A 20,239-nucleotide genomic window follows, 5' to 3' on the forward strand; every position below is an offset into this window, starting at 1 on the left:
TAGTTTCCACCAGATATATTTTTTGGCAAACTTATGTTGCTGAGTTCCTTCCTTCCTTCCTCCCTTCTTTCCTCCCTCCCTCCTTCCCTCTCTCCCTCCATCCCTTCCTTCCTTCCTTCCTGCCTTCCTGCTTTCCACTTCAACTTTTTGTGCATCTACTCTAATTGTCTGATTTGGAGGCTAAGTACAAAACACTTCACAGCAAATCGAGTGACCTAATGTAATTTTTAGCCTTCAGCTTACTGCTATGGCCTCAAATGATTAGACATGAAATTCTGAATTTGATTTATGAGTGATAGAGCCTGACTCTCTTGCCCCAGAGGTGCATGCTAGGATGGCAGACACCCATACCGGAAAAATTCAGTTTTCCAACTAGATGAGAGTGATTAATTAAGGCAGAGATTTTTCTCAAATCCTGTTCCAGGAGTGAGCTATTATACTCCCTGAAGCTGAAAATGGAATGCTAGAGTGGATGATTCCTAGTACCAAATGATTACTGACATGATTTTAAAAGTCACCATAAAAAAAGGTAAAGCAAAAGCAAACACTAAAAAACCCAAATTTAATAAAAAGAAAATAAAAGTTCTATATATTGAGATTTGAAACTAGTTTGTCTTAGGCCAATAATTTATGCAAAATTGGTTGAGAGCCATGTAAGTAAAAACAAAGTTAAAATATAAATGGCCTTTATCTAAAGAGAAAAAAAATTTTCTAGTTCACTTCAAGGCTTAATAGAGAAGATTCTGTTAAGAACAAATATAAAATCAGTAAATTAAGCAAATGGTAAAATCACAGTAAATAAATAGATTTAAACTACTAGCTTATCTCTCAAAGACTTTTTAATATTTATTTTTAATTATTTATTCATTTTTTCCAGACAGGGTCCCTTTGTGTAGTCCAGGCTGTTCTTGAACTCACTGTGCAGTCCAGGCTGCCTCTGAACTCATGGCGATCCTCCTGCCTCAGCCTCTCAAATGCTGGGATTACAGATGTGTTCCACCACAACTGGCTCAAAAGTTGTTTTTAAAATATATTTTGATTTTATATTATTACCATTTGGGCTGGCTACATATGTGAAAATTGGTAGTAGATATAACCACCATGCATTAAAAAGACAGATATGCATATGTGAGGACAAAGACCAAGTCAATGCCACAGACAAAAAGAGATGAGACCACACTGAGGAAACAAGAGAAACACAGGCAGAAACAGAACAAGCAAGTCAGACATGTATATACACACAAAATGACACAGGACCTAGAAAAAAGGGACAGCTATAAAGACAAGCGTTATCATTAGTTCAACAAATATTTATTGAGGCAAAAATAGTCCCAAGGAAATGGCAAATAGGAGTATCTCTGTAGTTAAACTTTGAGTCTGACCAAAGTAAACCTGGCTGTGGATCATAACTGATGATTTTTTTTTTTTTTGGTACCAGGAATCAAACTCAGGACCTTGAGCTTTGCAGGCAGGTGCTGTGCCACTGAGTATATCCCTAGCCCTAGTGGATCATAACTATATAAAATTGTTTTGAGGGCCTACTAAGTGCAAAGTACTGTGCTAGATAATGAAAGAGATTGAATAAGATGAATAAAATAGGCTGTTCTTATTTTCAAAGGGCTTGTAGAAATGTTTGTTGGGCCTATGAGAAATATGGGTTTTATCATTCTTTAAAATGATGAACTTGCTGGGAACTTATAATAAATATTTCTGCAGAGTCAAGAAGGATCACTGCTTTAATTTTTCATTTTAGATTACAAAGACTTTATGAAGGTCCAAAAAAAAAAAAAAAAAAAGAAAAAGAACTTGGCTTTTCACCTTTAACAGCTAGAGTTATAAATAACAGCCAGGAGAAATCTCCTTGGTATTTGAAGTTGCTTGGTGGTCTAATCTTTACCCTTGAAAGAATTAGTCTTGCTTCAGTACCTGGGAGCCACTTGAAACCACCTCTTATTTTTTTTTTTCCTTTTTAAATTCAATGCTACTTTTGGCTTATTTGAGTTTTAGTGGGAGTGAATGACCAAAACAAAACTACAATATCTCTTATTTCCACCTCCCACAAATAAATGTAAAAAGCACTTTATAAATAAATAATAGTTCCCATGTAAACCTCCAATTAGGGCAGTACTATCTAGTAGAAATATGAGTTAGAAATAAAAAAAAAATTGGGCCCATTTGATTTCAGCAAATTAAAAAGCTTCTGAATAGCAAAAGAAATAATCCGCAGAATGAATAGACAACCTATAGAACGACAGAAAATATTTTCAAACAATATATCTGATAAAGAATAAATATGCAGGATACATAAGTACTCAACTTTATGGAAAAATGAACTAATTTAAAAGTGGAAAATAGAGCTAGATATGTCATAAAAGAAGACATATAAATGACTAATAGGTATAAGAAAAAATGTTCAATATCTGTACTCATTAGGGAAATGAAAATCAAAGCTAAAATGAAGTATCACCGCACTCAAGTAAAAATGACTATCAGCAAAAAAGCCAGAAGGTTACAACTGCCGGTTGAAGACATGGAGAAAAGGGAACTCTTACACCTCCGCAGTGGTAATATGAATTAGTAGAGCCCCTGTAGAAAACAGTATGGAGGATACTCAAAAAATTAAAAATACAACTACCATATGTTCCTGGACGCCTACTACTGGGTAAACATCCAAAGAAAATGAAACCAGTGTGCCTCTTATCAGGAAGAGACATCTGTACTCCCATGTTTATTGCAGCACTATTCACACTAGCCAAGAAATGGATCAACATAAGAGTCTACCAACTAATGAATACATAAAAAAAATATATACACAATGGAACATTATTCCAGGCATAAAAAAATGAAACCTTGTCACTTGTGATAACAGGGTTGAAACTGGAAGATATGAGCCAGACACAGAACACAAAGCCACATAGGTTCACTCATACGTGTAATGATTCACTCATACGTGTAATGTAAAAAAGTTGATCTCATAGAGGTTGAGGGCCAAACAGTAGTTACCAAGAGGCTAGGGCAAGTAGAGGGGAAGGAGAGTCAGGGAAAAATTGGTCAATGGGTGTGTACTAAGCTATAGTTAGGAGAGGTAAATTCTGCTGTTCTATTGCATTGTATGATGACTGTAATGAATGATAACCTAATGTATAGGCCGGGCGTCGTGGTGCACCCCTGTAATCCCAGCACTTGCGAGGCTGAGGCAGGAAGACTGTTGCAAGTTCAAGACCAGCCTGGGCTACAAAGCGAGCTCAAGGCCAGCCTGAACTGCATACCAAGACCCTGTCTCAAGAAGACCAAAAAGAAAAAAAAAAAGAAAATATATATATACATACATATATATATAATGCATATTTTTAAAAAACTAGAAGAAAATACTGTGAATGTTTTCAGCACAAAAAAGTAATAGATAAATGTTTCAAGTGATAGAAATATACTAATTTGAATATTATGAATGTTTACGTGTTGAAATATAACATGTTCACCTATAAATATATACAATTATTGTGTCAATTAAGAAAGTAGAAATATTTTTAAAAACCAACAGAGCATGTCTTATTTTTAAATTTCCTAGAGCTATATTTTAAAAGCTTTTAAAAAGTGAAATTAATTTTATTTAACTCAACACATGCAAATATTCATCATCTCAAGATGTAACCAATATGTTATCAATGAGATGTTTTATATACTTTTTTCATACAAACTTTGTGAAATTAGTTGTGCATTTTATATTTACAGTTCATCTCAGTTTGGACTAGCCACATTTCACGTGCTCAACAATTAAATATAGCCAACCTACTGAACAACAAATACCTGGAGTGCTGCTTGTAAGTGGCATACCTGTCTCTCGCTTGTTGTTAGTTCTGCCTAAGACCCAACCAAATTACAATAACATCTAAAATCTGGCTTTTGTTTTCTGAGCCCCCTTAATATGTAATATTGTCTTTTCTACCCATATTATGTTATTTACCTTTGTGCACAAATGAAATGAGTTGAGCTTTGTGTATGAACTCGGAAAGTTACAGCTCTTTTTGTTTGTTTGTTTGTTTGTCTTTTAGTAATGGGAATCAAACTTAGGACCTTGCACTTGCCAGGCAGGGGCTGTGCCACTAAGCTGTATCTCCAGCTCAGTACAGCTCTTTAAACAAAACCTTTCCCTGTTTCAACATTTTTGCCTACTCATACCCTCCTGTGTAATCTCATATGGAGGCCCAAGAGAGATAGCTCACTAGACTTGACTTGCAAAACTGATGACTCCTTTATCTTTAGCTCTAGTGAATGACCAACCACTGTGACTCCTTTGTCAAGCTGATGATCAGGATGATCTGAGGAACTTTTGCAAAATTCTGATTGCTGGAGTCCATGCCAGATTTCTGAATCAAATATCTGGCAAAGAGGCCTGGAAATCTTTATCTTATCACGTATACTATGTGAAAAATATGTACCCCATCTTGTTTAGGTAGTTTTGATCTGGTTCTTCCGTACTCAGTCAAATCGGCCCACTGTTGAGTTATTCAATGTGACTTTCATCACCCTCATTCTATCACTTTCCAATGTAATAAAGAAATTAAATCTTAACTACATTGTGCGTATGGATGTTTGTGTGTGTGTTTGTGGGGGAGCAGGATAAAGAAGTTTTCATAAAAGACAGATGTTTCTATAATTCCATTCCTTTTCTAGGTAAACCCGTTTGAATCTGTTAACTATATGCGGAAAAAAATGTCCTTACAAAATTTACTTCCATTTCAACAGTACTGAAGATTCCAGCAGGATGTGTTCCTAGGTTAATTATCAGTTAGTCTGCCAGCTGGAAAGGCCAAAATCAAGAATGTAACGCACAAATATAATCCAGGAAATACACAGCATAATTTATCAGGAATCCACACTGTTACTAAATTTTAATATGCTGCTGGTGCTCATTTCCTTGACTCATTGGTTGACTATATTTCAAATAACAATCACTTACCCTTGACCAATTTTTTCAAATCGTGTGTACTTTTTCTTTGGGTCCCCAACACTCACAATGCTTCCTGGTGGGGGAGAGATTAAAATAGATTGATTTCCCTTTAATAATAAAGATGAGAAAGTCAATGACAAAAACATTAGACAAATACTCCCACATGATTTCTACAAATTACATGGAAAATGTTACTTTTTATTTTAAAAGACAAATTGCAATATATTAAAGTAGTAATAATAACCCATGCTGCTTTCCCACAAAATTGATGATGTTCGGGAAACAAAAAAGGATTGGTTATAACCCAACATTAATATAATATTCTTATATAATGTTACAGTTTAGCATACAACATCATTTAAAAACTATGTTCACCATTTAATATAAACATTATCTTTCTGAATTTGAGTAAAGTTGATCACTATACTACATTCAGTTCTGCCAGATAAATATTTATTGATAAATTGCTCTGCCCGTGGTTCAGTGTCTAGGGCAATGGGGGCTAAGGGTGAAGAACAGAGTTTGGTGAAAACTGAGAGTCATGCTGTTTGGAACACCTAGGGCCCTACTTGGGCTTCAAACACTTGGGCAGCATCACCGACTATGATGTTCACCTATGTAAACTGTATAACTCAATGGATTTTTATCATGTTTATAGATGTGTGCAAACACCATTATGATCTGATTTTAGAAAATTTCATCATTCCCAAAAGAAACCTCATACCTGTTAACAGTTCCTCCCTACCACTCCTCAGTTTCCCAAAGCAACCCTGAGCTCAAAAGTGTCCCCTTGTTACAGGATCAAATTCCTTAGCTGGGTGTGGGAAGGCCCCTGACCAGCCAGGGTCATCTGGCTCCTACCTACCCAGTCTAAGCTTACATTCCTCTCTCCCCTTCATTTTTCTTCTTTTAGTCTCAGTAATGTCATCACTAGCCAGTGCATAAATCTTTGCATATGGTTTCCCATTTCCCACTTCTTTTTCCCATCATCTAATTCAGGCGGAACTAGTTATCCTTTAGATATAACCTCAAAGTGTTCTTTGTGAAGTCTTTTCTGAGACTTTTTCCGGTCCTTCTGAGACTTGTTCTTGAGGTCAGAAAATTCATCTTTTCATCTTTTTAACCTCAGTGCCTAGAACAGTGGTTACCACTAAACAAATACTTATTGACCAAGTGAATGAAAACAACAATAATAAAATATGTATTCAAGCTGGGTGCGGTGGCGTATGTCTTTAGTACCAGCACTCTGTGAGCCTGAGGCAGGAGGGTCACAAGTTTGAGTCCAGCCTAGGAAACTTTGAGCAACTTAGTAAAATATTGTCTCATAAAAAAAATAGAAAACAATGGTTGGGGATGCAGCTCAGTGCAATTGCTTAATCCCTAGTACCCAGTACCAAAAAAATGTATGTACTCAAGAGCGATACTGTGTGTTACCAGTAATACCCCATGCTAATTTATACAATGATCCACTGTCTAGGCTAGTGAACAACTTAATCCAGATCTAATAACGGACATAGACAGTCTACCTTGAGAAAAACAATTAAATGCTTCACTCATGAGTTATTCACCAGGTTGTTGGGGTTATTTGCTTTTGTTTTTAGTAGTGGACGTCCATGTTTCAGTTAGGTTAAATTATAAAAATACAGTTTCTGTTCTATTTCCAATCTCAGTCAGTGGCACTGTCAATTCATGCACTCAGTAGCCTGCTGAAAGTGTCCTGATTGACTCATCCCTTATTTGAACGGCCCCCATGCAGTTATCTGTCACGTCCCATCCTGCTACCCTTTATCTGTTTACTTTTTGGAGACCTTGTGACTTTATCTTTTCCTCATGACTGCAGCTTTTGTGAGGTTCACATCTTTCGCCTGGGCATTCCAACAGTGTCCTAACTGGACTCCTGTTTCCTGCCTCTGCTCATTCCAGTTCAGGGCCCTGCCCTCTATCACAGTGCTCCAAGGACAGATCTGATCAAATCATGTGGTTCTTTGGTTTAGGATACCTTGATGGCTCCCTAACATCCAAGGGCAAAACCCAAATCCCTTGGCATGGAATGCAAAGTTCCTCATGACCTCACTGCCACTTCATTCTCTATCTCATCTTTCACTACTAAAACTTTAGGTTTAGACTAATAAACTCCCTGTAACTCATGATCAGCTTCTATGTAAGAGTTTAGGTGCCTCTCCTGCAAGTCCAATAAATCCATCTACAGCCAACATTTTATTCAAGTAATACTGAATATGTTAGATTTCTTAAGCACATGCCTTCATGTCTTCTGGAATGTTCTTGCCATGTTTTCTCCAGGCAAACTCGCATTCATCAGCTTAGATATTATCTCCTCTAGGAAGCCCTCCCTGATCCCTTGGAATAAAGTTAATAACTCCCTTTTCCCCTAAAGTCTATACAGACTCATTAATATATTTTTCCTCTCTTTAGTTCTTGCTGTTTTTCTCTATCTTTAATATGTACTATTTCTACTGGTTTCACAATCTCTTTCAGAATATGTCTTAAGTGTAAGAGGTACGTCTTATTTACTTCTTTATCCTTATTGCCTCCTCACATAATGCTGTGTGTGGAATATATCAGATACTCACTAAATATTTGTTGAATTAAACTCAAAATTTGGCATTTCCCTTTTTAAATACCCTGTAGTTTAATGTAGGTCAAAGAATATATATTTCATAAGCAATATCTATAGAATTCCACCAAATTAGCAATTTCTGAGTTACTAGTTTATTTTTCAAATTGTCTAGCAGATTTCTATATCGTTGAAATCAATCTTGCTTCAGGTCAGTTACTAATGGTTAAGTGCCTGTAGCATTTTTTTTTTTAATAAAAAGCTGATTTTTAAAGTTACTTGAAACCATAGTTGTGTTAAGCAGTTTATAGTTTCCTAAGACAGTTTTACCAAGAGGCTGCTGAACAAACTCTTTTTCATAGACTGATCAAAACCAAATAAACTTCAGCCCAAGCTACTTTCTGAATTATGACCACTTTCAATTGGCAGGGTTTCGTTAAAAAGGCTTTATGGCAGTAAATTATTCAACCTTTAGTTCCACGGTAAGTGGGGAAAAAAATAACACCTGGAAATAAATCCTTTCATGCGGATTACCAAAAGACAACCATTTTGATGAGATTCTGCTCCTGCGTTTAGCTGCTATTCAAATAAAATGGCATCCCCACACCCATAGCCTTCACAGGAGAGTATGTGCTGCCATCTACTGGTGCTAGTTAAGCAAATGTACACGAGGCCTTGTTTACGATTCTCAGTCATAAAACAAGCTTTATAACTTTCCACCAAAGTCATTATAATTTGCATTTTTAAATTACAAAAAAGTAAAGGAAACACATGATGACATAGTATGAAAAAGGTGGGAAATTTAGCATATCAAAATCAAAAGAAAAAAGATGATAGTAATGTCAGAACGATTTCCTGCCACAGCAATTTCCGAACTAGAAAACCAATCATTCATTTTAAACTACAAGGTTTTAAGAAATCACTAAATTCTGGTGTTGGAAAATAGAATTCATGCTGTGGTTTCAGTGGCAGGAAAGGCCATCAATATATTTTCTGACATATTAAACTATGTTAAACTTCCACCATTTAAAGATTATCCCCTTAGCATAATGAAGGTTTTGATTCCTGAGGAAAAAAACCATAGTAATTCTCTAAATTAAATGCCAGTTCTATCTGAGGGAAAATTAGGGAAATGAGTTTTGAGTGGGGAATGCTGCAGGAGGGGAGGACATGGCGGAGTAGATGATCGTGAGGCCCTAGAGGAGGGAGGCTGCAGACAAATTTCCTGCATTGCCCAATTTTGCTGACAGAACCTTTTGAAAATGTCCGCTAGAATGTAGGTGTTTCTTTATTGTTCAACAGGCCCAGACAGAGCATAGTGAACAAGCTGGACCCAGGCTATCGGTCAGTGTAAAACTGAAAGCCGATCTGTTCATTTCAGCTACCCGTGATGCCTTGGCTTGGTCCCCACAGCCGGTATCGGTATGGAAGATGAGTAGCCTGGTGAGCCGTGGTTTGGGTCGCCCACCTCCAGGCAACTAGATCCCCAAGACAGAAGGTGAGGATGATTAAGTAGAGGCTGCTGCTTCCTTTTCCTCATGTTTGTGGGGTCCACTTTGCTATGGACTGATGGCCATTCCTCTGTCTACATCCATCCACCCTCACCCTACTCCCCACGTCCAGCACAGGTGCTTCTACTGTTTCCCCAGACTCCAGGGGCACCCTTCATTCCAAGGTTCCCAATGACTTCTGTACAGGGACCATACATACGAGATTATTTTCAATTTCTGACATTCTGTTCTACTGTAAGACCCCATTCCTTCATTTTTTATACTAAAAAATATAGTTACTTTCATTTTGTAAAAGTAGGATGATTTCATGCTATTTTTTATGTTGCATGTCTTACATATTTTAACCCATGTAGCCTTCACAAAACCTCTGATATGTAAGTACTATTATTATCTCCATTTATCAGATGAAGTTACTAAAGTTGAGAGGTTAAGAAACGTGCCTAAGGACACACAGCTGACTTAGATTTTGCTGTGATTCATTTCAAAGCTTGTTGCATTGTATTATGTTGTTAAGTCTTTACACTCAGGCAATTAAATAATTATCATTTATTGAGGACCTACTATGGGCTAGGTACACTTACAAGGTTTTTTTCATGCATTATTCTTATTTGATTATCAAAAGGTATGAAGTTGGTACTATTATGATCTCAATTTTTCTTTTCAGTGGTACTGGGGATTGAACTCAGGGCCTTCACACAGAGTTACGTCTCCAGCCATTTTATTGTATTCATTTACTTATTGAGGCAGGGTCTCTATAAATTGCCCAGGCTGACCTCAACCTTGCAATTCTTCTTCCCAAGTCTCCTGGAGTGCTGGGATTATAGGCTTGCAGCACTATGCCTGGATTGATCTAAACTTTTGAAATGAAGAAACAGAAGCTCAGAAAAGTTAAATAATGGGATCAAGGTGATACTGCTAGTAAAAAAGATCTGTGATTTGAATCTGGGTTTTCAGATTTTCACTGTTCTCTAAACTATATGAGCACTCAAAAATATATCCTATAGACAAAACTCTAAAATATAGTTATGATCCGTATTCCCATCTGACAGCTAAGAAATCGAGTTTCAGGTAAAATGACCTGTCTAAGGTTAGCCAGTATTTAAGCGGAAGAGAGAAGGGATCGATAAGGAAATAGTGGGGCAAGGGCTGAAAAGCTCAACTTGCAGACTTGGAAATGTAGCTCGGCCTGGATCCACTACTTAAGAATCTCTTTCCTATTTCTCTGCAGGTTCTCTGCCAAGACCAACAAGTACAAGGTAAAAGTTGGCAGTCATAGGGCTAGAAGGAAAATGATTCTCTCTAAACCCAGAGAGAAAGTTCAAAAGAGAAAAGAACTACTTAATTCTTAATAAATATGTTATCTTGCTGCTTTCTCCTCTTTGTCATGTTGCTCAAGGCAGAACAGAATAAGAAACAAATCATAAAGGCCACAGCTCCAGTACTACCACAGTTTATGAGCAAAGCAAGATTTTGGTTCAGGAAAATAATGCTTCTTTCTCAACTAACTTTAAAAAGGTGTATAAGTGCATTTTCATGATACTAAATCTATTGAGACTGAAAATAGATACTAAATAGTGGTTACTTTTACTAAAATAAGGCTGCAAAGACTTTAAAAATCAAACATAATCTTATAGGTCACGTCTATGTGTACAAAACATAGAAATAAATTTGGGCAGTTGTCTCAAAAGCTGAAGTTAAATTATCCAGGTGTTTTAGTTCATCTTTCTATTTTATATGAATAGTTAGGAATTGCAGAAGCAAAGTGGGTAATAGGAAAAGTGTAAGGTTTGAAGGTAGACAGATGTGAAGTTAAACTCTGGCTCTGCCATTCATTAGTTGGTGACTTGGTTACTGAAATTTTTTAAAGTTTGCTTTCAGTGATCTGTAAAATGAGGACCTTCAACCTACTACCAGGATGACTGAAAAAATTAACCCTGATAATGTATGTAAAGTGGCAAGCATAGACAGTACTTGGTAAATGAGAATTATTATGGTTGTTAATTCAGCAAATGGTTGCTGAAAGGCTATTTAATCGTGTAAAGTCAGTTTTATAAAGTCCAGGCATTCAAGTTGGGAGTGCTCACTGACAGCTGACCCACTGACCTCAACATTTGCCTTTCCAAATCCCTGCAGCTCTAAATGTCTCAAATTCAGGACTGTTGGCCTTTTGAATTGAAAAATACTTTGTTGTGGAAGGGAAGGGAAGGGAAGGGAAGGGAGGTATCCTGTGTGCTGTAGGATGCTTAGGAGCGCCCTTAACCTCTATCCACAGGATGTGGTGACCCTTTCTGAATTGGGACTATAAACACTGTCATTAGACAGAGTCAGACATGCCCTGGAGGACAAAGTGGTCTTAACACTGCCTCTGTAGAGCCTCCCTGTGGCTGGAAGGTGGAACTGCTCTTGTTTTTCTCAGATCTTTTTACATTAAACAACTATATTAAAAGAAAGAGCCTCTTATTCTCTAATTGTATTATTTTATTAAATTGTATCTTTCAAAGACAATTGTATGTTTCTTGATGACAGAGAATGATCTTTCCATTGTGTCCTCTAAAGGTTTTTTGCATAGAGAGCAGACCCTGGGAACTCACTACATTCTCAACGAGCATTTATGAGAACCTTCATATAACTGACTCTTTCTAGGAGCTGGACATACAAGGAACAAAAGTCATAGTTCCTGCTGTGATCATAGACTAGCAAAGGAGACATACGATGTCATTTTTATTATGATAAAGGTAATAAAGAAGAGAGGCTCTTAACTCAGATTGGGAGAGGCAAGGAAATCTTTGAGGAGGAAATTTTTGAGCTGAGGTTTGAAGAATGAGTAGGAGTTAGTTGAAGTGGGGGCATTGATTGCTAATCTCTAGCAATTTTAACTGAATTTAAGACATGATTTTCAGGGCTTTCACTCTTTTCAGCAGAGAACATATTTTTTAAAAAATCTTTTTACAAAGAACACTGACTAGCATGAATGTTTCTGTGAAACTGGGGCAACAAGTATGGGTATGAAAGCATACACAGACCAGTGAGACAGGAGACTGCTAGAGTTTTCTGACTCTGCCTCACTCCCCACGTAGAAATGCTTCTAAATTAAGGGGAAAGGCCACATTATTTGTGGTTGCAAGTTCTGATTGATGACGTTGGGTATGAAGTTGACTTTTCCATCATGATCCATCAGCTGGAGCCCTTGTAGTGTGATCGTATTTCATCAGAGCATTTCATCTCTTTTGTAGATACACGCTTAAAACTTACTACTGAATACACTTTGTCAAATTTTCACCTTAATTGACTTTTTCAGGTGAAAATACTTTGTTTCTGTCAAATTAGGAGTGTGAGAGTGGGAATGACCTGGTACACAGTCCCTCACTTTTCATCTCATGATTCAAGTGACCTGGAGTTCATACAGATTCAAACTTCTACGGAATAAATTCTGCTCTAAATGATTTTTGAGAAACCGTCTCATGAAGAAAGTAATGATGGCAAAAAAAATTTTCAAAACTCCCAAAACTCACTAAGCTTCTCTAGGATCTCCTCATCTGTCATCTTGGATTTCTTCCTTTGCCGATCTGTATTTCTATACAAAGTACTGGAATTGGCATTCTCAGCAGAGGGTGGTGTGACTTCTTTATTTGGTACAGCTGGTGAAGCAATGGATTCAACCACAGAACGAGTATAGATCTAAAAGGAAAAAAAAAGTCCTGCACTTAATACAGGAGGCCAAAGAAAAAGTACAAATGTATGGCATCAAGGTATTGTCATATCAATGAGTTTTCAAAGGTAAGTTATTATCTATTTAAGAAGAATTTAAAGTACTTTCAAGTATTCAAGTGCCACTGGTACAGCTTGACAGCTAGTCCTTAGAGGTCCCCATATGTGGCCCTATTAATTCGGGTGTTGGTGCCTATGCCTATGCAATTCTTCCTGTCTGGTTCACATGGATTTCCTTCTCTACCTTCACTTTGCTGTAGTTTTATACCTTAGTAGCTGTTTACGTTGTGTTTTGATATTATTGTCTAATTATTTAATGTGATAATTTAGTATCCTTGAAAAGAACTGTCAAAACCAGGGTTGCATCAGATACTCTAGTTCTGGCAACAAAGGAGATACTCAGTAGGTACCAGTTCATTAAATGTATTCTATGTTCCAAAGGGCATCTTTTGAATCATTTAGAAATAGTGACTTGTGACTTACTGATTTTGTATGCTCTGGTCTTGGTGCAATAACGGGTGGGGGCTCATTGTCATCTTCTTCCTCCTCCTCTTCTTCATCTTCTTCTTCAGAGACAGGAGGAGCCAAAGGAGGCTCAGAGGCTGTTTTTGTACTCTTGGGAGAAAAACGTTTCAATATCAGATATTTACTCATTGTTTTTCTATAGGAATGAAACCTTTATGCATGCAGGGACAGGAGGGAACAACGTCTTTTACAAAGGAGCAGGACCATCTATAATTTGGTGCCAGCATTTGCTTACATTCACAAATAAATTCATGTCATGGTTGAAATGACCATAAAATCTAAACAATTATTTTTAATTTTCACTGAGCTAAAAAGCAGTGATATATTTATTCACTTAATATTTCAAAGTTCAATGTTATTGAAATCAATGAATTCATTAAAATAAATTGACATTAAATCCTTGAATCTGTACTGAGTACACTGTCAATTTGCTGCCTGACAGTTTGTTGGTTTGGAAAAGGTTACTTTCCGTCTAAAGGTCAGAGCATGCCCATGGATATGGTATTAATCAGCTCTGCAAATACTCACTAAGAACTAGTAAGCCAATGAATGTTTCTTCCCTGTTCAGCCTCCTGGAAACAAGCACTCAAATAGTAACAGGCTTGAAGATCTAAGGAATACCTATCTTCATAAATAATTGCTCAGCATTAACCTATAAGTTAATAGTAATTTGCAATTATTTGTAAAGTGGAATAACACTACCAAATTAACAACCATCAGGGTACCTAGGGCCTATTCTTGATCATTCACATTAATGCAAGGGGCACAATGGTTCCAAAGTTGGATTTTGAAAGAAATATGGTTATAGTTTTCAACGTGTAGTTCTTAAATTAACACTGTCAAGGAACTTATAACTGTAAATTCTCACGTTCCAACTAAACCTGTGAATCAGAAATGCTGAAAGTAGGGTACAGTGGTCTGTGTTATAAAACACTTCACAGGTAATACTGATGCATGTTCAGGTGTCAAAACTATCAACTATCAACTGTATAAATCTGCAGTATCCAATATGGCGGCCACTAACCATATATGGCTATTGAACATTTAAAATGCAGCTAGTCTGAATTGAGATGTATTACAAATGTAAAAATCATCTTTGACATTGTATATCTGATAGGAACAAATTGTAAAATATTCCATTAATTCTATTTATATTGCAGTGATATTTTCAATGTACTGAGGTAAAAGTATATTATTAAAATTAACTTGTTCTTGTTTTGGATTTTAATGTGCCTCTTAGAAAATTTAGTTATATATATTTTATATTATATTTCTATTGGACAGTTATATTATGAGACAGTGCTATTATTTTTGTTTTGTTCTATGTTTTGCTTTTTTGTATTTATTTATTTTTTTGTTTGTGCCATTGGGTGTACTTTCCAAGACAATACTACCATTAATTTTCATTCTTTGAGAACAAAGCTCCTAAAGCAGTTATAAGCATACAATTAACACTTATTACATTGAATGACCTCAGTCTGTGGTTAAAAATCTAATATGGATTTCCTATAATCATGTAAATACTTGAAATAGAGTAGTAAGATGTAATTGTGTATCTATGTGAAGCCAGCTAGATTTCGCTATTGTGAGAAGGAACAATATGTAGAATTCATTGATCAGTAAACAAAAGAATATTTGACCTCCCTGATACAGATGCTGAGTGGTTTATATATTGAAGTTTAAGTATCTACTAGAGACTATTTTTCGTATTTAGGCATCTATACGCAATGTGACTGAAAAATATTGTGAAAGTTTAATTTAAAAAAAATGTATTATAGTAAGAGACACACTATCATGCATTCCCCTCAAAATACTCCTCCTACCTAGTTTCATATTTAAACTGTCCAATAGGAAACAGCGATTTCCAGTGGAGACCTGATTCTCCTGAAAGATAATATCCATATCTTTTTTATCCACTTTAAGCTTACAGTAAACTTTGAGCCCATTCTTCTTTCTAACAGTCAATCAATGATATAAACATCTATAGAATTTGAACCTAGTCTTTATTCCTATTGCCACTATATCTCACCTCTGGCCCTCATTATCTCTGGCCTGGAGACTTGCAATATTTCCCCAACTGATCTCCTTTCATCTTATCTCTTTCTGTTCCTAGTTCATTGTGGACATTTACCCTTTGATTCCCATAGCATAAGCTTTAATCACTTACTGCCCTGTTTGAAAACACTTGAAGGGCTTCACACTGCATACTGGAAAGGTCAGATTTCTTAGAATAGCATTTAAGGGCTTGGTTCCAATTTAAGGTTTGAGAATTAATCCCTATGATTCCTTTGCTTTTGTGTCAGTCGTCATTTAAATCTACACCCCTTGTTCCTTGATCTCCTCACCAATCTTCCCTTTCTCACACTTTTTGTATTGCTTAGAATGTGCTCTCCCACCTTCACAGATACAAATCTCATCTAGATTTTAAGATCTAACTAAAATGGCAGCATTTATATGATACATCTTCTAACTTAACACTCAATAAATGTACATCAAGTGCCTATGTCGTACCAAACACTGAGCCTAAGCTCTTGAAGACGAGGCCCTACTTCTCTTTCCCTCCCCAGCTTAAAGCAATCTTTTTTTCTGAACTCGCATCACAAATGGCCAAAGTTAATGGTGTTCCATACTATCTGTATTGTATTGTACTTCTCTATGTTCGTACTTACCTTCCTCTATAAGGGTGAACTCCAGACCTCCTAAGTCTTATTTAAAAAGGAGGCATTTTATAAATATATAAAACAAGTCAATATCTACTTGTTTTATTTCTACAGAGCATGGTCATCATTTGTTTGATTTAATTGAATATTTTGGCCATTATGGATAGCTACCTTCAATTCCATAATAAAAAACCAAGGGAATCAATCTCAAAAGAATCACTTTATATTTCAAGAGAAAATGAAAACCAGAGCGATCATCCTACAGGTTGGTGTTTAAAATAACTGACGGACAAAATTAATAGTGATTTCTTTCCTAAGATACTCAACCAGGGTTGCACAAGTGTGATATTAATTAGGTTAAAGAAGGTAAAGTATGTGTAGATCATGGAATGTCAGCATTCTTTAGTACTTTCCTATTTCCTTCTTTTTTGTGTTATTTTTGGTGTATCCCATGAAGTTGTCATGGCAAAGAAACAGGAGGGGAAATGAAGGTTGGGTAAGAGAGTCATATTCTATTCTATTTTGGGGAATCTGAACAAGACACAAAGCCTAGTCTCAGACAAGCTGCATATGTAGAGAGAGCTAGCTTTTGCTCTTGTTGCCATAGAAAAAATATGAACAGTTTATATTTAATAAACATATATTATGTACTGGGTACTATACTAAGTACATTATATTTATTATCACACTTAATATACACACAAGTCCTGGAAAGTTGATTCTGTCATTATTGCCACTTAACATTGAGGAAAAAGTCTCAACGAAGCTAAGCTACCTTCCCAAAGTCACACAGCCAGTAAGTAGAGGAATCAGATTAAACACCTATATCCAAATCTTTGCTTTCATTTTTTCATTTCTTTTTCTTTCCTTTCATTTCCTTTTTTCTTTTCTATTTGCTCTGTTGTTATTTTTGCATTTCCTTTTTTCCTTTCCTTTCCTTCTGTTTTCCCTCCCTTCTTTTACCCCTGTGCTGAGGATTGAATCCAGGGCATCATGCATGTTGAGCATATGCTCAAAGAAAAACCAAACCAAAACAAAAAAAAACCAAAATGGGGGGCTGGGGATATAGCTCAATGGCATAAGTGCCTGCCTGGCAAGCACAAGGTCATGAGTTTGATCTCTGGTACCGCAACAAAACAAAACAAAACAAAACAAAACAAAACAAAACAAAAAGCATATGCTCTACCACACTCCCGTCTTCCTTTTCATTTTACTTTTAAGTATGGGAAAAAAATGTATGCATATAACATAAAACTTAGCATCTGAACCATTTGAAGTGTATATTTCAGCGGTATTAAGAATATTCACACTGTTTTACAACCGTCACCCCTATTCATCTCCAGAACTCTTTGCACCTTCTCAAATTGAAATTCTGTACCCATTAAATAATTCCCCATCTTCTTGCCCCTAAACTTGTGGCAACTACCATTCTACCTTTTTTTCACTACACAGTTGACTCCTCCATGTATCTCATATAAGTGGAATCATGCAGTCTTTGTCTTTTTGTGATTGGCTTCTTTCACTCAGCATAAACTTCCCGATGTTCATACATATTGTATCATGTGTTAGAATTTGCTTTTTAAGATTGAATAATATCCTATTATTTGTGTGTACAACATCTTATTTATTGCTTCATCCATTGATGGATATTTGAGTTACTTCTAACTTTTAGCTATGAATAGTGAATACTGCTGCTAGGAACATGTGTATAATATCTCTTCAAGACTTTGCTTATAATTCTGTACATATACCCCAAACAGAACAGCTGAATCAATGGTAATTCTATTTTTTAACTTTTGAAGAAGTCCCACACCATTTCAGAGCCTTTACATTTTACCACTATTAATCTACTGTTGTCACACTAGCTGGCCAGGATGATGTCAGGCAGGTTAGTATTTATCATCTATGAGAAGAAAAAATTGACTTGGCTATCCATAATCCTGAATAAATGGTTAGTAGACTTTCACTAATTCCAATTATTACACCAATACGGAAGTAAATGAGACAAGGAATAGTTTTTATCAGAATATCAAAATGAAAATCCACAGAAAAGGAAATCCTGTCTGAGCTCATTTTGTCCAATGTACATGGGTATTCTTTCAGATAACACAGTACTTCCAAAGACTAATTTATACATTTTCTAGTTGGTTTTCCGATGAAAAGCATGTGACTGGGAAAAGTTCATTTTCCTCAATGTATCTTAGTTTGTTTGAACAAATAACAGTAGAAAGCTAAATGTCAGAAATTAGAACAATAAGTTCATCTCTTTAAACCTCAGTTTCCTCATCTATAAACTGAGGACAATGGTATGTCTTACTTAATTGAATTGTAGGGAAAATTAAGTGAATATAAAAATAATATTAGCCCATGCTGGACATATACCTTCTGTGTTCAATAAAGAGAATTTCCTATTAATATGATTATTTTCAAAATCCTACACATAAAAAAACTAAAAACATTTGTCACATAAAGACAAATGAACATGAATTTTCATGGTAGCTTTATTGATAATAGCCTAAAACCAGAAATAGTTTAGAGAATCTATAATGAGTGAATAGTCAAACAATCAGTGGTACAATTATACCATGGTACACTACTCAGGGATAAGAAAAGCAATCTACTGATGTACACAACAATTTGGTTGAATTCTGAAAGAATTATGCTAAGTAAAAAAAGCCAATACCAGAAAGTCATATAATGCATTATTTCACTTACATGAAATATCCAGAAAGGCAAGTCTTGAAGGCAGAAACCAGACTAGTTCTTGCCCAGGAGTTAGGGTAACAGTAGGGAGGGGTTAACTTTAAGTAGTCAAGAGAGATTTTGCTGGGGTTCTGGACATGTTCTAAAACTTGATTACTCTGAGAGTAGCATATATATATATATAATATATAGCATACATAATATAAATTTACTAAAGCTCATTGTACCCTTAAAACAGGTAAACTTTTCTATCTAAATTATTACCTTTAAAACTGTTTTGAAAGGATTTTATATCTAAAAATAGGAAAAATGCAGTTATGTTCTGTTGGATCTTAAAAAAACTTTAATCATGAGAAAGGTTTTGATTTTTCACTTACTGAAGGATGTGCTGCTATATATCCATGTGCGCTTTTATCTGAAAAGTGAGAATAAAGAGGTCACCTTTGTTTCATGTGGGCTGTCTCATTTACAGGCATACTAATAAAACAAAACAAAAACAAACAAACAAAAATCCTCCAGAAAAATAAGCAAACCAAGACCCTGCATGTCTTGGACCAAGAATAAATTCTCCAATTTAATATGAAATAGATATGACAAATGATAATTATTTTTTCTTTAAAATAGCTTATACCATTCCATCCTCACCATCTTCTCACCAAGTCATTATAAAAACCTTAGGGAAGTGAATCTCATCTGTATGGAGGAATGTGGAGCTGACCTTTTCCTGATTATCAGTCTATACATCTGTACTGTGGGATTTTTTCTCCTTTCCTCTCTCTCTTTTCTGCTTTCTCCCTCCTTTCCATTCCTTCCTTCTGCCTTCGTTTCTGATTCTCCTCTTCTCCCTGACCCCCTATACAGTCAGTTTCAAGATTAGAGCATTCAGAGAACAATGTGGTAAGTTTCATTCAGCACAATATAGTGTAATAGCTCAGATACTGTTGAGCTTTAATATGGTTGTCAGCAGCTGATCTCTGTACGTTAAGAAAGCTTAACATATAAAAATAAAAGTGTTAAAACAGCAGTGGCTACTCCTTGGGAAACAAGGGTATCAGTGGGTATGCTGAAATGATTTCTTGAATGCATTTTTGGTTCTGGTCACCTATGATTGTAAGTTGAAGCACATCTCCTGATTTCCTCATATTAAATATTGTTTTATATGTCAGCAGGATTTCTTAGACATTTAATTCCACATGGAAAACTAGCATAAAAAATTAGCCTTGATGGGCTTCTTATTAGATTTTCAACATGGGGCAATAGCTAATATCAAATCAAAAAGTCCCAATTAGCATGTGAATTGTCACATATCTTCAGTGTTCAGCTTTGATATTTGATCTGGCCAAATCAGACACACTTCTCCTTGCAAGTGTCTTTTTGTACGATTCTCAAACAGACTTCAAATTGGCCATACATAATGTCTGATGCCAATCAATAGGAGCTCTTTGTAGCTGGGGTGCTGTTGATAACATTCCCTGCTCTCTTCAGACATGAAATAAGTTGTTCTAGAGACACAATATAAATCATATTTTTCAAAATGTAAAAGTAGCCAGAGGTATAGCTCAACAGTCCAAGCACATGCCTGGCAAGTGCAAGGTCCCGAGTTCAA

General features: G+C 35.9%; 1 protein-coding gene across 6 annotated transcripts in view; it reads right to left on the reverse strand.

Annotated features, from left to right (window-relative positions):
• Pak3 (p21 protein (Cdc42/Rac)-activated kinase 3) overlaps nt 1–20,239 on the reverse strand; it is a 294,919-nt gene that overhangs the window by 41,925 nt on the left and 232,755 nt on the right. For all 6 annotated transcript variants that reach the window (XM_013504549.1, XM_013504548.1, XM_013504547.1 and 3 more), the window contains 4 exons: nt 19,011–19,048; nt 13,229–13,360; nt 12,550–12,715; nt 4,961–5,024 (listed from right to left, as the gene is read on the reverse strand). In XM_013504549.1, coding sequence (XP_013360003.1) covers nt 4,961–5,024; nt 12,550–12,715; nt 13,229–13,360; nt 19,011–19,048 — 400 coding nt within the window. The remainder of the gene's footprint in view (nt 1–4,960; nt 5,025–12,549; nt 12,716–13,228; nt 13,361–19,010; nt 19,049–20,239) is intronic.

This window comes from Chinchilla lanigera, unplaced genomic scaffold (assembly GCF_000276665.1).
Source record: "Chinchilla lanigera isolate Chin_1 unplaced genomic scaffold, ChiLan1.0 scaffold00089, whole genome shotgun sequence".
NCBI lineage: Eukaryota > Metazoa > Chordata > Mammalia > Rodentia > Chinchillidae > Chinchilla > Chinchilla lanigera.